General features: G+C 40.7%; 1 protein-coding gene across 1 annotated transcript in view; it reads left to right on the top strand.

The window, feature by feature from the left end:
- ppp1cb (protein phosphatase 1, catalytic subunit, beta isozyme) overlaps positions 1 to 14700 on the top strand; it is a 112172-nt gene that overhangs the window by 77310 nt on the left and 20162 nt on the right. The window contains exon 4 of the mRNA XM_072551368.1: positions 3699 to 3803. Within this exon, the coding sequence (XP_072407469.1) occupies positions 3699 to 3803 (105 nt within the window). The remainder of the gene's footprint in view (positions 1 to 3698; positions 3804 to 14700) is intronic.

Raw genomic sequence — 14700 nt, forward strand, 5'->3', positions numbered from 1 at the left:
TTGATCACCCTTGAACCTTCTGTTTGTCCTTTCCTGTTACAGATAATCTCACTCTGGTGAGAATGAGCTAGGGTATAAGCAGGCAGGAAAAGAGTTAAGTTCTGACTATTTTGAAACAGGAGGTTCAGCTGAGCATGACTCAGATCAGATAACTCAGACTTACAGTTAACAATGGGTTGCTGGAGGCAAGGGTAATGGGTTAACAAGGCGGAAAAGTAGTCATTTTGTAGAACCATTTAACAATATTCAAAGCATTCAGTATGTGAGGTCAGTTTAACAAGGTTAAAAGTATTCATTATATGAAGTCAGCTTTTCGTTGTATAACAGCAGATGGCTTAATCTTTACTATTGACATTTGCTGATTGTAACGGTCACTCAATTAATATGTATGTTGCCTTATCTGAATGTTCCTCCCTGTAAAATAACTATACAATTCATTTGGAAACTGCTGTTCCAGAGAAGACTGTGAATTCATGTCTCTGTGCACATGGGCGATCGTTCTCTCTCTCTACAGGGTCCGGAATAAAGATGAAGGAGGTAAAACTGCACTGTGTCTCTGAGCATTTTGCTTTGACTTGCGTGTGGAGGTGGGGGGGGGGGAACAGGACAACAATACTGGTATAATCCTCCCAATACTTTTTGCCATTTAGAGTTAGGGAGATTGAGAACATTTACAGCATAGAAAAACTACCTTGGGCCCATTGGGTCCATGAAACTATTAAGCATCTGTTTATTGTAATACAGGTACGTATCCCTTTCTACGAGCATCCAAAAACCGAAAAGCTCCGAAAACCGAAGATTGTTCTGGAGTGAGCGGCGTCAGTCGTGTCACTGCAACATAACGGGTTTTCTTGGTGGGCGAAGGCTGCACCCACTCGACCAATGTGGCAGCATGGCCCAGTTGTGCATTGTTTTTACTGTGTTAAATTGTTAAATTTGAGTGAAAATGTCAAAAAGAGGCACAGGTATATCTCTCGGCAAAAGTAAGGACTGCAGATGCTGGAAACCAGAGTTTAGATTGGAGTGGTGCTGGAAAAGCACAGCAGGTCAGGCAGCATCCAAGGAGCAGGAAAATCGATGTTTCGGGCAAAAGCCCTTCATCAGGAATTAATGCTAGCCAGGTACATTTCTGGCTAACAATAATATAAAGAAAAGGAAACATCTGTCATTATCAATAATGCAGAAAGTAGAGTTATTGCAGAAGCTTGTTTTTGATGTGGCTGTGCGGCATCTTACTGAAGAACATGGTGTTGGAACTACCACTGTCTAAGATTTGAAGAAACAAAGACAAGTTACTGAAGTTTTAATGTGACAGTGATGACTGTAATGAAAAATAGGAAAACACCGCATAGGTCAAAAAATGAAGATCTTAGTCGTGTGCTGGAGTGGATTAGACAACGAAGAAGTGAACGTATGCCACTGACTGGTTTGATTCTGAAACAAGCTAGAAAAATCTTAAAAAACTGAACATTAAAGGCGAATGTGACTATTTAGAAGGTTGGCTGCAGAAATTCAAGAAGCGTAATGGTGTGAAATACCTGAAAACCTGTGGCAAAAAGGCTTTGCTGAAAATTATGTTGGTGGATTTGCCAAACTGATATCTGATGAAAACCTTAGTCCTGAACAAATTTACAGTGCTGATGAAACAGCTCTCTACTGGCGCTGTCCTGAGAAAAACATTACCAACAGCTAATGAGAGAACGCCAACAGGTTTTAAGGAAACTAAGGACAGATTAACTATTCTTGGTGTGTCAATGCTGCAGGTACACACAGTGAAATTGGCAGTGCTCGGGAAAAGCAAACATCTGAGATGTCTTAAAGGTGTATGCAATTTGCTTGTGCATTATTATGCAAACAAGAAAGCATGGGTAACCCGGAAAAATTTTTCCGACTGGTTCAGTAAACACTTCGTACCAGCAGAACGAGCTCCATGCAGATAAGCTGGACTGGAAGAAAAGTGTAAAATGTTATTGTTCCTTGACAACTGCTCTGCACAGCCCCCTGCTGAACAACTTGTGAAAAGTAATGTGTTTGGCATTTACTTGCCCCCAATGTGACATCGGTATTACAGCCTTGTGACCAAGGAGCTCTACGCTCCGTGAAGAGCAATTATAAAGACTATTTTTTAAACAGTATGCTTGCTGCAGTCAATAGAGAAGTAGGAATTCAAGACTTGCTGAAAGACTTTAGTCTTAAGGATGCTATTTAAGCAGTTGGAATGATGTTGATAAAGCAATATTAAAAAATGCTTGGCACAGACTCTGGCCTACAACAATGTTTCTTGTAAATGAACCTCCAGATGAAGAGTTTGAAGGATTTCATGTCACTGAAGAGAAAAAGATGATAGCAAGCCTTGTTACTTATGCATACAATTTTTCAGGCGAAAGTGTAAATATATTACATGAAGCTGACATTGAAGAAATGCTGAACATCGACAATAATGTGCCTGTCGTGCATTCCTTGAGCGATAGGAACATTGTTGAACTGGTTTTAAATACAGGTTCCTGTACAGATAAGTGTGAAGATAGTAGTGATGCTGAGTTAGTGAACACAGTTGGAAAAAGTCTCCATTGATATGGTGAAAATGTGTGATCTGTTAATTGCTGGCCTTGAGCAACATACATTTATTGGTGAGCAAGAGATTATGGCAATTTACTCAATTAAAGAGAGATTGCTTAGACAGGAACCTATGTTAATGAGACAAATGACACTTGAAGAAGCCTTTATAAAACTGTCACCTGTCATAATGCTGAAGCTGTGTATGTTTGAGTTTTACCGAATGTTTTTATTGGAATGTTTTGTATGGAAATAAATTGTTGTTGCATATTTATGGTCAATGAATTTCATTTATCAGTACACTATATAAATAAAGTGTGGTAGTATTTCTAGTCTTTATTTATCCAACTTAGTGTGAGTATTCATACGTTTTTGCTGCAGTACAGTATTTATGTTTGATTGAGTTGCTGCCCTGCCCCCTACAGGGGTCGCTACATTAGTTCTAAAAACCGTAAAATTCAGATTTCCACAAAGCAGCTGATCCCAAGCATTTCGGATGTAGAGATACATCCCTGTACCATTTTCCAGCACATAGCCTTGTGTGCTAAGAGGTTTCAATTACTCATCTAAATACTACTAAAATGTCTTGAGAGCTCTTGCCTCTACCACGCTTTTAGGAATCGAGTTCCAGCTACACGCCATCCTCTGGGTGAAAATATTTTTTCCCTCCAATCCTGATTAAGCCTGCTCCTTAATCAAAAACTGTGTCCCCTACATAATGATCCCTCTTGATTTTTTTTTGTTTAATGTTCAGCTGATTGATGCTAAAAAGGCATATCTTGTGATTAGCTTTGAAGAACTTGATATGGAAGACAAGATATCGTTGTTAATGCTAAGTATTTCAGTACTCAAACATCTTGGCCAATTTTGGTTGCACTTGAATTATGTTCTCCTGATAGGTAATTAACAACATTGCAGTGGCTCAGGTATAAGGGGGCCAAGTTATAAAACACTTTGTTCCCTGTGGTAGAAGTTTAAACAATCAAAAGAGAGCTTGTAGCAATGTGTTCCAAATCTCAATCAGTCTGTTTAATATTATTTCCTCTTAGAGATTTTATATGAGGGGTGCTGGGATAAACTTCAACTGATTAACAATTATTAAAGATGTAATTCCTCTGAGCTATTTTTTCTTAACCAAACAGGCAAGAGGCGTTTTAATATCAAGCTTTGGAAAACATTCACAGACTGCTTCAACTGTCTGCCCATCGCAGCCATTGTGGATGAGAAGATTTTCTGTTGTCATGGAGGTTAGTTCCTTTTTTATACACATAGCTGGAAAATCTCAGCAGGTTAACATTTTGGGCCTGGTGACCCTTATTCAGAGCTGATGTTAGCAAGGAAAATGTTGGTTTTATGCAGAAGATAGGATGGAGGTGAGGGGGGTAGCGAGTAAATGATAGGTAGAGATAGAGCCCAAGGAAACTGAAGAACAGTCGGACAGACAAAGGAGTGGATAGCGGACTGGCTAGGAGGATAAATAGCTGTTAGTGGAGACTGTACGTGGCTAACAATGGTTGCAGACTGTGATAATGAGGCCTGGTGTGTGGGGGTGGGGAGCTAGGACGTGGGAGAGTTCAAACCCTAATGTTATTGAACTCTATAAAGAGTCCAGAAGGCTGCGGGCTTTCCCAAGCCGAAAATGAGGGGTTGTTCTTCCAGCTTACGCTGAGCTTCGCTGGAGCACTGCAGCAAGCCTGACACACAGATATTGGCAAGGGAACAGGGTGGTGTGTTAAAGTGGCAGGCAGCTGGAATTTCAGGGTCATTTTTGTGGCCAGAATGTAGGTATTCTGTAATGCAGTCACCCAGGCTGCGCTTCTTTTCCACTGTAAAGGAGACCACATTGTGAGCAACCAGTGTAGTGGACTAGATTGAGTGAAGTGCCAATAAAGCGCTGCTTCATCTGGAAGGTATGTTTGGGGCCTTAGATACTTAGAGGGAAGAGCTAAGTTGGCAGGTGTTACACTTTCAGCAATTGCAGGAGAAGGTGCTGTGGAGGGGTTTTTTGGGAGTGAAGGAAGAGTGTTCCAGAGGGAACGGTCCCTGCAGATGGCTGACAGGACAGGTGGGGGTATGTATCTGGAGGGTGGCTAATGATCTTTTGGATGTGGATGTGGCTGGAGTGGTAGGTAAGGACAAGGGGAACCCTATCACTGTTGTAGGAGGGACGAAAGGGGTGAGGGCCAAAGTAGGGGCGATGAGTCTGACCTAGTTGAGGGCCCTGTCAATAGTGGTGCTGTGGAACCCTTGGTTGATGAAGAAGGTGGCCATTCAGAGGCTCCCTTTATTTTTATAGCTGCTTTTGCCATAAATTTTTAACTTCAGTCTTGCTTCAGGATGAATTGCAATCATTTTAAATCATTTTAATCTCTTGGAAATTCATTTGTGGTAATGAGGATAAAAATGCCTGAGTTGTTGAAAGACTTGATGTTTCCGGTGGTGTGCTGTAAATTAACTCTTTGGGAGCGTATTGCAACTTTAGGACAAGAAAAGGCAATTCAACCCATAATGTTTGGGATGTTGACTCCTTTAACCGAAGTGTCCCATGAAAATTTCAATGTCCGTATCCTTTTGTTTCTGCTGTACCCAGCAGGTTGTTCAAAATATTACTGAAATGGTAAATTGGATTGTTAACATTTTAAAATGTGAGATTCTCAGGAGCAATGAAAATACAATACACTAAAATTACACTTCAATTTATTTCCAAATAGATTGTAACATTTAAAATTGATTCAGTGGCAGTGCAGCTCAAATACTTGAAGAAATGAAAACTACATTAATATTTCAAAAGTGAATTATTTCTAAGAATGGTGAGAGAGTTTGAAAAATCCTTATTACTGAATAAATTGAAGCAGTATTCATTGTAATGGTAAATGATCTATGTATGTACATAGTTACCAGTCATTGTATAATTTTAGCAGCCTTTTAAATTGTCACGAGCATTTTTATTTAGTTAATAACGGTTTCCTCTGTGTGCAGCTTGTTTTGTCCAGATGGAGTTGTATAAATAGGTTAATGTATACAGGAATAAAATGGAACAGAGGGATTGCTTAAACAAACAATTATTGAGCATGTTTGCTCAGCAAAACATTGAGCAATTTTAAGTCTTGCATTTACAAATAGCCACATAAAGCAGCTGTAACCGTGGCAACTAGATAGTCAGAAAGTAGCATTTATCTGTCTTTCCCTATAGCCAAAGATCAAAAATGAATCCCTAGAATTTTGTTTTTGAACAAGTTGCCATGCGGAAATGAACAAAAAGTGTGGGAGATGCCAGTAAAATTAAACATTTGTTGATTTCTGTTAATTTTGAGCATGTTATAATGCAACCAGTATATGGTGCTGTCATTTTTAGCAATTGTAGACCAATTGCATCAAGTTGATAATAGAGAGCTAAACTAAATAAACATTGCAGAGGGATTAAGAGAAATAAAATGAAGAGAAAATATGTGAAGTGACCAGCAGCTAACATGAAATCTGAAAGCCTTCTATACTCACTTATAACAAGTAAAAAGGTAGCAAAAGGAAAGTGGGGTGAATAAGACATCAGAAAGGATTCTTTCATCGAAGCAGAAGATGTGACTGAGGTGAGAGTTGAGTATATTACATTTGCCCTTGTCTGGATACTGTGCTAATTGTACTGAAAGCAGTGAATATACTATATTTGGATTTTCCGAAACTGTTTGCTAAGGTACTATACATTGGACTACTTAGTAAGGTAAGAGCCTATAGTGTTGAAGGCAGTATATTAGCATGAACTGGCTAACTAATAGAAGGCAGTGAGTTAGAATGAGGGCGATATTTTCAGCATGTCAGCCTGTAACTAGTGAAATGCCACAGGGGTCAGTGCTAAGGCCACAATTACTTACAATATATATTAATGACTTGAAAGACAAAAGTGAATGTATTATAGTCAAGTTTGTGAATAACATCAAACATAGGTGGGATGGGTGAGGCAAGCACTGAGGATACAAGGAATTTGCCTAGAGATGTTGACAGGTTAAATTGGCAGTGGGAATGTGGGGAAATGTGAGGTTATGTATTTTGGCAGAAAGAATAGAAGAACTGAATATAATTTGAATGATGAAAGACTGCAGAAAGCAATGGCACAGCAGAATTTGGGAGTCCTTTCGCATAAAGAAGTAGGATAGATAAAGGGGATAACAGATGTGCAATATATTTGGATTTCCAAAAGGCATTCCATAAAGTACTGCACATAAGGCTACTTAAGATATGGAGATCTGCTGTTGGGGTAATATATGCATGGATAGAGGATTCCCTAATTAATAGAAGCCAAAATTTTGGATAGGGAGATCACTTTCAGGCTGGTAACTCATGGAATGGGATCAATGCTGGGACCACAACTATTTACTATGTATAATATATACATAAGACTTGAATGAGGGATGTAAATCTCCTATTACATAGTAAGGCAAGTAGTGAGGATGATACAGTCTGCAGAGGGTTCTGGACAAATCAAGTGAGTAGGCTACTTAAGATTGGACAAGAGATGAAGACCACAGAGGGCTGTAGAGGCTCATTAAGTATATCCAAGGCTGAGACTGATTTTTAATCTGGGAATTGAATATTATGAGGACGAGGTCGTGTTAAGTTCCTAGAAGGACCAGGAGGCCAGAGTATTAAATGGCAGGAGTATTATTATGGAGATGTTTATTCTAAAGGCAGCAAGGTTTCACTAAGCTCTTTCTCACCAAAATGGCTGATGTCATCATTACATCTCTCGACTCTTTAAATGAAAGTCCACCATATTTTTCATAAATGCACAATAGGCAGGAAAGTAGAATTGAAGGTTATCAATTCAGCCATGATCTCATTGAATAGTAGAGCAGACTTGCTAAGCTGAATGCCTATTCCTCCTCCTGTGTCTTATTGTCTTAAAACTGATCGATGAACTTAACCTATTTCTATTTGGACTGCCTGGTGATCACCTATTCCCTATTTGCCTGGTTAGCCTAACCTGCAGAGTGAGCATTTCTCTCAATGTGCTGCACCAGGCCGGCAACACACTGTGCATTTTAATCCTTGGTGTAGCTCCTTGGCCAATCTGTAAGTTGATGTTCTAACACTTCTACAGATTACCCAAAATTTACAAACCAGGACCCCCCCCCCCCCCCCCCCCCCCCCCCCCCCCACCCTCCAAAGACTTATAGTCTTGCTACCTGGGATACCAACTTACAGATTGGCCAAGGAGCTAAACCAAAGACTAAAACACTTAGTAGAAGACTCATGCCACTCCATCTGAGAATTCCTGAAGAGCATTAAAGACACCAAGATAGAAGAGGATAAAATAATGGTCTCCTTTGACATAACAGCCCTGTTCACATCCATCAACATCAACCTGACCAAGGAAACACTGACTACATTGTTAGAAGAACCAAAGACAGATACACCAAACACCACCAACTTCATCAGCATGGACAATATCATCAAGCTAGTGGACCTATGCCTTACCACACACTTCACCTTCAACAACATAACCTGCAGACAAACCAACGGAACACCCATGGGATCTCCGATATCAGGGTTCTTAGCAGAGGCAGTAATGCAGAAACTCTAACAAACAGCTCTGCCAACCCAAACTTTGGGTCCACTACGTGGATGACACCTTTGTCATCCCTAAACAAAACAAATTGGAGGAAATATTCAAGACCGTCAATAATACCCTTAACTGGCATAAAATTCAGTAAAGAGGAGGAAAACAACAGCAAACTGCCATTCCTAGATGTCGCAGTAGAGCAAACAGCCAATGGGGAACTTCAAACAAGTGTCTACACAAAAACAACCCATACTGACCAAATACTAAACTACAGAAGCAATCATCCCAACACCCACAAATGAAGCTACATTAGAACATTGTTTCAATGACCACTACACATTGCAGCACAGAGGAAAATCACTTATAGTGTATTCAAAAAGAACAGGTACCCAATGAACCTGATTTCTCAGCAACAAATGCCAACAAGCAGACCAAACGTGTCCAGAAACCCTAGCCACTCTCCCCTACGTCAAAGATATCTCTGAAATGACTGCCAGACAACTCTGACCTCTTGGCATCATGGTAGCCCACAAACCCACCAACATACTAAAACAGCAGTTAATGAACTAGAAAGACCCCATACAGACAACTAGCAAGACTAATGTCATTTGCAAAATATCTTGCAAGAACTGTAACAAACACTACATTAGACAAACAGGCAAAAACTGGCCACCAGGATACATGAGCATCAGCTAGCCACAAAAAGTCATGATCCGCTCTCACTAGTATCCTGACACAGAGATGAGGAAGGACACCACTTCGACTGGGACAACACATCCATCATCGGACAAGCCAAACAGAGACAAACACGAGAGTTCCTAGAGGCATGGCAGTCTATTGGAACTCTATCAACAAAAGCATTGACTTAGATCCCATTTACCACCCCCTAATAAAAAGAGCAAGAAATTACCATAGGAAATGACGTTGCCACAAGAAATGACATCATCAACCCAAGGAAACTCAAACACATAAATAGAAAGTGGGCCATGCCACCAATGCTTCATCCAGAGGCTCATTGATGATGTTACCTAGTACGATGCTGAAACGTCCAAAAGTAAACCTTCCAGCTCAGTGATCAAACCTTCATCTACAAGAAATATAAATTAAAAAGCCTTACCTTAACAACACACGAGAGTCCTTCTTGGTTAGAGCTGCCGCTGTTCCTGTTTGCTTGACCACTTTCACATAGTTTCCTGGATTATTACTATTTCCCTTGAACAGAGGAACAGCATTAGCTACTCACCAATCTTCCTGGACCCCTCCAATGCTAGCAAGGATACAGAGATCGTGGTCAAGGCCCAAGAAGTCTCCTGTATTCATTTTCAGAACATAGTTTGATACCATTGGGCTGTGGAGATTATCCACCTTAATGCTCTTCAAGCGGCCAAACACCACTACTTTCTTGATCTCAAAATGCCCTGGCATACTAGCATGCTCTGCACTAATCTCACTATCCTTTATATCTTTCTCCTAGGTGAACACCAACACAAAGTCCTCATTTAGGATCTCTGCCATGTCCTCTACCTCCAAGCACAAGTTCTCTCCTTCATTCTTGAGTGGTCCTGCCTTCCTAATTATCCTCTTGTTTTTATTGCATGTATAAAATGCCTTGGAATTTTCTTTAACTCTATTTGCCAAAGGTCATTTCATGGCCCTTTTGTGCTTTCCTAATTGCCTGCTTGAGTTCTTTCCTACTTTCTATATTTGTCACAGGCCCTGTTCGATTTTAGCTTCCTAAACCTTATGTGCTGATTTTTCCCATTTGACTAAATTCACAACCTCCCTTGCTATCCAAGAGTCCCTTACTGTGTCATCCTTGTCCTTTTTGCTCACTGGAGCTTGCTTGTCTTGAACTCTGATCAGCAGGTCTTTAAACAACACCCACATGTTAAATGCAGACTTGCCCAATAACAGCTCCTGCCCAATATTGATTTGTAATACTAATTACTAATAGTAATTTGCCTTCCCCAAATTTAGTACTTTGCCACAATGTCCTGACTTAGCCTCATTCATAGCTAGTGCAAGGTCCCAGTATGCCCTTCCTCTAGTTTGACTATCCACGTACTGTTTCAAGAAATCTTCTTGGATGCACTTAACAAATTTTGTCCCATCAGAGCCACTTGCTGTGAGGGAGTTCCAGTTAACCCTGTTGTTATTGCAGCTTTCCATAATCTGCCTACATATTTGTTCCTCAATGTCTTGGTGACAGTTGAGGGGCCTATAGTATAATCCTATCAGTGTAATTGCACTCATTTTGTTTCTGAGCTATACCCATATTGCCCCAGTGGATGAGCGCTCCAGTATGCCGTTTGAGTATAGATGTGACATTGTCTTCCACCTCTTTTACTTTCCTGCCTATCTCATCTAAAACAGCAAAACCCTGGAAAGTTGAACAGCCAGACCTGTCCCCACTCTCAATCAAGTCTCTAATGGCCACATGGGCGGCACGGTGGCTCAGTGGTTAGCACTGCTGCCTCACAGCACCAGAGTTCCCAGGTTCGATTCCAGTCTCAGGTGACTGTCTGTGTGGAGTTTGCACATTTTCCCCGTGTCTGTGTGGGTTTCCTCTGGGTGCTCCCGTTTCCTCCCACAGTCCAAAGATGTGCAGGTCAGGTGAATTGGCCATGGGAAATTGATCGTAGTGTTAGGTGCATTAGTCAAAGGGAAATGTGACTGGGTGCGTTACTGTTTGGAGGGTTGGTGTAGACTTGTTGGGTCAAAGGACCTGTTTCCACATTGTAGGGAGTCTAATCTAATCTAAACATCATAGGCCCATGTATTGATCTAAGCTCATCTGCCTTACCTATAATATTCATTGCATTGAAATAAACAATGTTTGTTCCCATCGTGTTCATTTACTTGTCTCTGTCTGTCCTTCCTTTCTGATGCACTGATCCTAACATACCTTCCCCTCAATCCCTCTACTTTCTGACTTGTTGCTCTGGTTCCTAGCCACCTAACACTCTGGTTTAAACCCTCCCAAGTAGCACTACCTTTTGTCCCTTCATCCAGATCATTTTTGTTAAGTGGCAAGAGTTGAGGCCTCCGTATTGACCCCAGTGTCGCACCACTCATGACATCCTGCCAGCCTGAAAAAGGTTCATTTATTCCTAATCTCTGCTTCCTGTTAGCCAGCCAATCTTCTATCCATCTTACCTAACACCATGAGCTTTAATTTTACACAATAACCTTTGATGAGGCAGTCTCAAATGCCTTCTGGAACTCAAAGTCCAATACACATCTACTGATACCCCTTTATCCACAGCACAAGTTACTCCTTCAAAACACATCCTGATGTCACCAGAGTATTGAAGACAGAAGATTACATAGGTTTGGAATTGACTGATTAACATGTTGCTAGACAGGGTGGTGAAGGAATGTACTCTTGCAACATTTAAGATGCGTCTACCATAGTAGGGCATAGTAGGTCATGGCCTGAGTATAGATAAATGGGATTAGTACACTTTGGTGTTTTTGTTTGACATTGATGTAGTGGACTGAACAGTCTGTTTCTATAACTCTATGACCTTCATAATCCAAGGGAGGGTCCAGATGTCTGCAATACCATACAATACCTGAAAGGGTACGGTGGCTCAGTGGTTAGCACTGCTGCCTCACAGCGCCAGGGACCTGGGTTTGATTCCCGCCTCGGGTGACTGTAGATTTTGCACATTCTCCCTGTGTCTGCATGGGTTTCCTCCCGGTGCTCCAGTTTCCTCCCACAATCCAAAGGTGTGCAGTTCAGGCGAATTGGCCGTGTTAAATTGCCATAGTGTTAGGTGCATTATTTAGGGATAAATATAAGGTTGGGGAATGGGTCTGGGTGGGCTACTCTTAGGAGGGTCAGTGTGGACTTGTTGGGCCGAAGGGCCTGTTTCCATACTGTAGGGAATCTAATCTAATCGGCTTAGGCTGAAGAGTGGCAAGAAACATTTACAGCACACAACGAGCATTCCCAATAAGAGACAATCTAAACATCTCTCCTTGATGTTTAGTGGCATTACTAATGATGACTATCCCATTCAAAACCCTGGTTGCTACCATTGGTCCAATTCTGTTTCTGGTCCATCATGGGAATACTGTAGCAACAAGAACAGGTTTGAGGCAAAGAAGCTTGAAGTGATACCTCATCACCTGCCATTCATCACCTACATAGCACAAGTCAGGAGTGTGATAGAGTACTTCCTCTTGCCTGGGTTAGTGCCCCTCTAACAACGCTTGAGTCTTGATACTAATGGCATTCCATTTACAAAATCAGGATTCACCCTTCACCATTGATGTACAGTAAATGCACTAGTAATCCACCAGGACTCCTTCCAAACCTGTCACTTTTACAATCAGAAGGGCGAAGGTAGGAGGTGCATAGGACTTAAAGGTTCCTTTCAAAGTTACACACCATCCTGAGTAGGAAGTAGATCCTTACCAGTTCCAGGTGTCAAATCCTGGAACTCCTATCCTTGTAGCGGCACGGTGGCACAGTGGTTAGCACTGCTGCCTCACAGTGCCAGAGACCTGGGTTCAATTCCTGCCTCAGGCGACAGACTGTGTGGAGTTTGCACGTTCTCCCTGTGTCTGCGTGGGTTTCCTCCGGGTGCTCCGGTTTCCTCCCACAGTCCAAAGATGTGCAGGTCAGATGAATTGGCCATGCTAAATTGCCCGTAGTGTTAGGTAAGGGGTATATATAGGGGTATGGGTGGGTTGCGCTTCGGTGGGTCGGTGTGGACTTGTTGGGCCGAAGGCCCTGTTTCCACACTGTAAGGGTAATCTAATCTAAATAACCAAGAATAGCAACAGTTCAATAAAGCAGTTTCTCCAGGGCTACTACAGATGGGCAGTAAATGCTGGTCAAAACTGCATCCAACTTCCCAAACTCCCCCGCCACAAACACGTACACACGCACATACACGTACACACGCACATACACATACACACTTACTTTTCAATGCATTAAAAAAGGACACCAAATGTAGTTGACTAAAAAGCAAACAGCGACTTGGAGGAAAACATTTTTTTTGCACAGTCATGTTTAAGATATACGTTTTGTATAATTCTTAATGATTGTTGAGTTTGAGTTTCTTGGTTTTGAAATAGTAGCTGGTAGTTTTGTGTTTGTTTGAAGCTAATAATTAACTTGTCTTTGTTCCTGTAGCCATAGTAATTCCTTTTAAAGATACCTTTTGAGGCCAGGCTTTAGAGTGAAATAGATGCTGTGCACTGCTAAAAGACGCTTGTTTGTTTATTTGGATTGTTTTGCAACCAACAAGGTAAATAGCGAAGTCTCAATGTATGTTAGAATTCTGCGATTTATTCTTTTAATTTTAAGGGAAATGTCCATAGCTGAGAGCAGAAGACTTTTAATTTCACTTTTGGCTTTGAGTGGGGCAGTTCATTTAAGTCCTTAGAGTAGGATGTTGTCTAGAGCAGCGTTCCTGAGCGGAAAGGCTATATCGTGAACTAGGACACCGTCGTGTTCATAGAGCTGTACAGCATGGAAACAGAACCTTTAGTCCAACTCATCCATACTGACCAGATATCCTAAATTAATCTAGCATAATTTGCCGATATTTGGTACATATCCCTCCTAAACCCTTCCTATTCATATACCAATCCAGATATCTTCTAAATGTTGTAACCAGCCTCCACCACTTCCTCTGACAGCTCATTCCATACACACACCACTCACTGCATGAAGAAATTGCCCCTTTTAAATCTTGCCCCCTCAGCTTAAACCTATGCCCTCTAGTTTTGGACTCCGCTACCTTGTGGAAAAGATCTTGAATATTCATGCCCCTCATGATTTTATAAATTTCTATATGGTCACCCTCCGCTTCCGAGGCTCCAGGGAAAATAGAGTGAGGAATCAATGTAAATCATATCAGAAATGATGGGATAAACACTGAAGAGATTAATATAATGCTAAGTGCATTTAAGCAGGCGTGTTAACTTATTCCTGGAGTTCCAGTCCAAATGTTGAAGCCACAGGTAACATAAACATACTTAGGTGTTAGATATAGGGGCGCTGGTATGAGTATTGTATGAATGGCATTTAGGTACAATGTAAAAACTTTTGTTTCTTTTCAATTTCTAAGGGATATTTTGGGATTAATGCAATCATATTTTCTGTGTTTAAAAGTTTTTGAATTAGTATTATAAGTAGACTCTGCTATCCAATGCAGTTTATAGAATGACTAGAGCAAATATATTTTAACCAAGTAAATATTATATGTTACATTTTAGTAATTGAATAGCAAATAATTTACTTGTTAATATCTAGCCTGTTAAGTGGTTTAAAGTAAAAATGTTTGCAAAACAAACAAATGTGATAAAACCAAAGAAATGATGTTTTACTTTTCAGCACATTCTGTATAAGAAAAAGTATGTTAACTGAAAGCTTTGATTCCATCCATATTATTATAGTCACCTCTTTCAGGTGACTAAATAAGTTGAAGTTAATTATTATTGTATTAGCCAGTGTTAGACAATAATATTAGTTTTTAATGTTAAACTTGTGAGAAACCACTATCCATAGGCTATAAAGCATAGGAGCAGAATTAGGCCCTTCAGACCATCATGTCAGCTCTTCCATT

Source organism: Chiloscyllium punctatum, chromosome 3 (genome assembly GCF_047496795.1).
Source record: "Chiloscyllium punctatum isolate Juve2018m chromosome 3, sChiPun1.3, whole genome shotgun sequence".
In the NCBI taxonomy this organism is placed as follows: domain Eukaryota; kingdom Metazoa; phylum Chordata; class Chondrichthyes; order Orectolobiformes; family Hemiscylliidae; genus Chiloscyllium; species Chiloscyllium punctatum.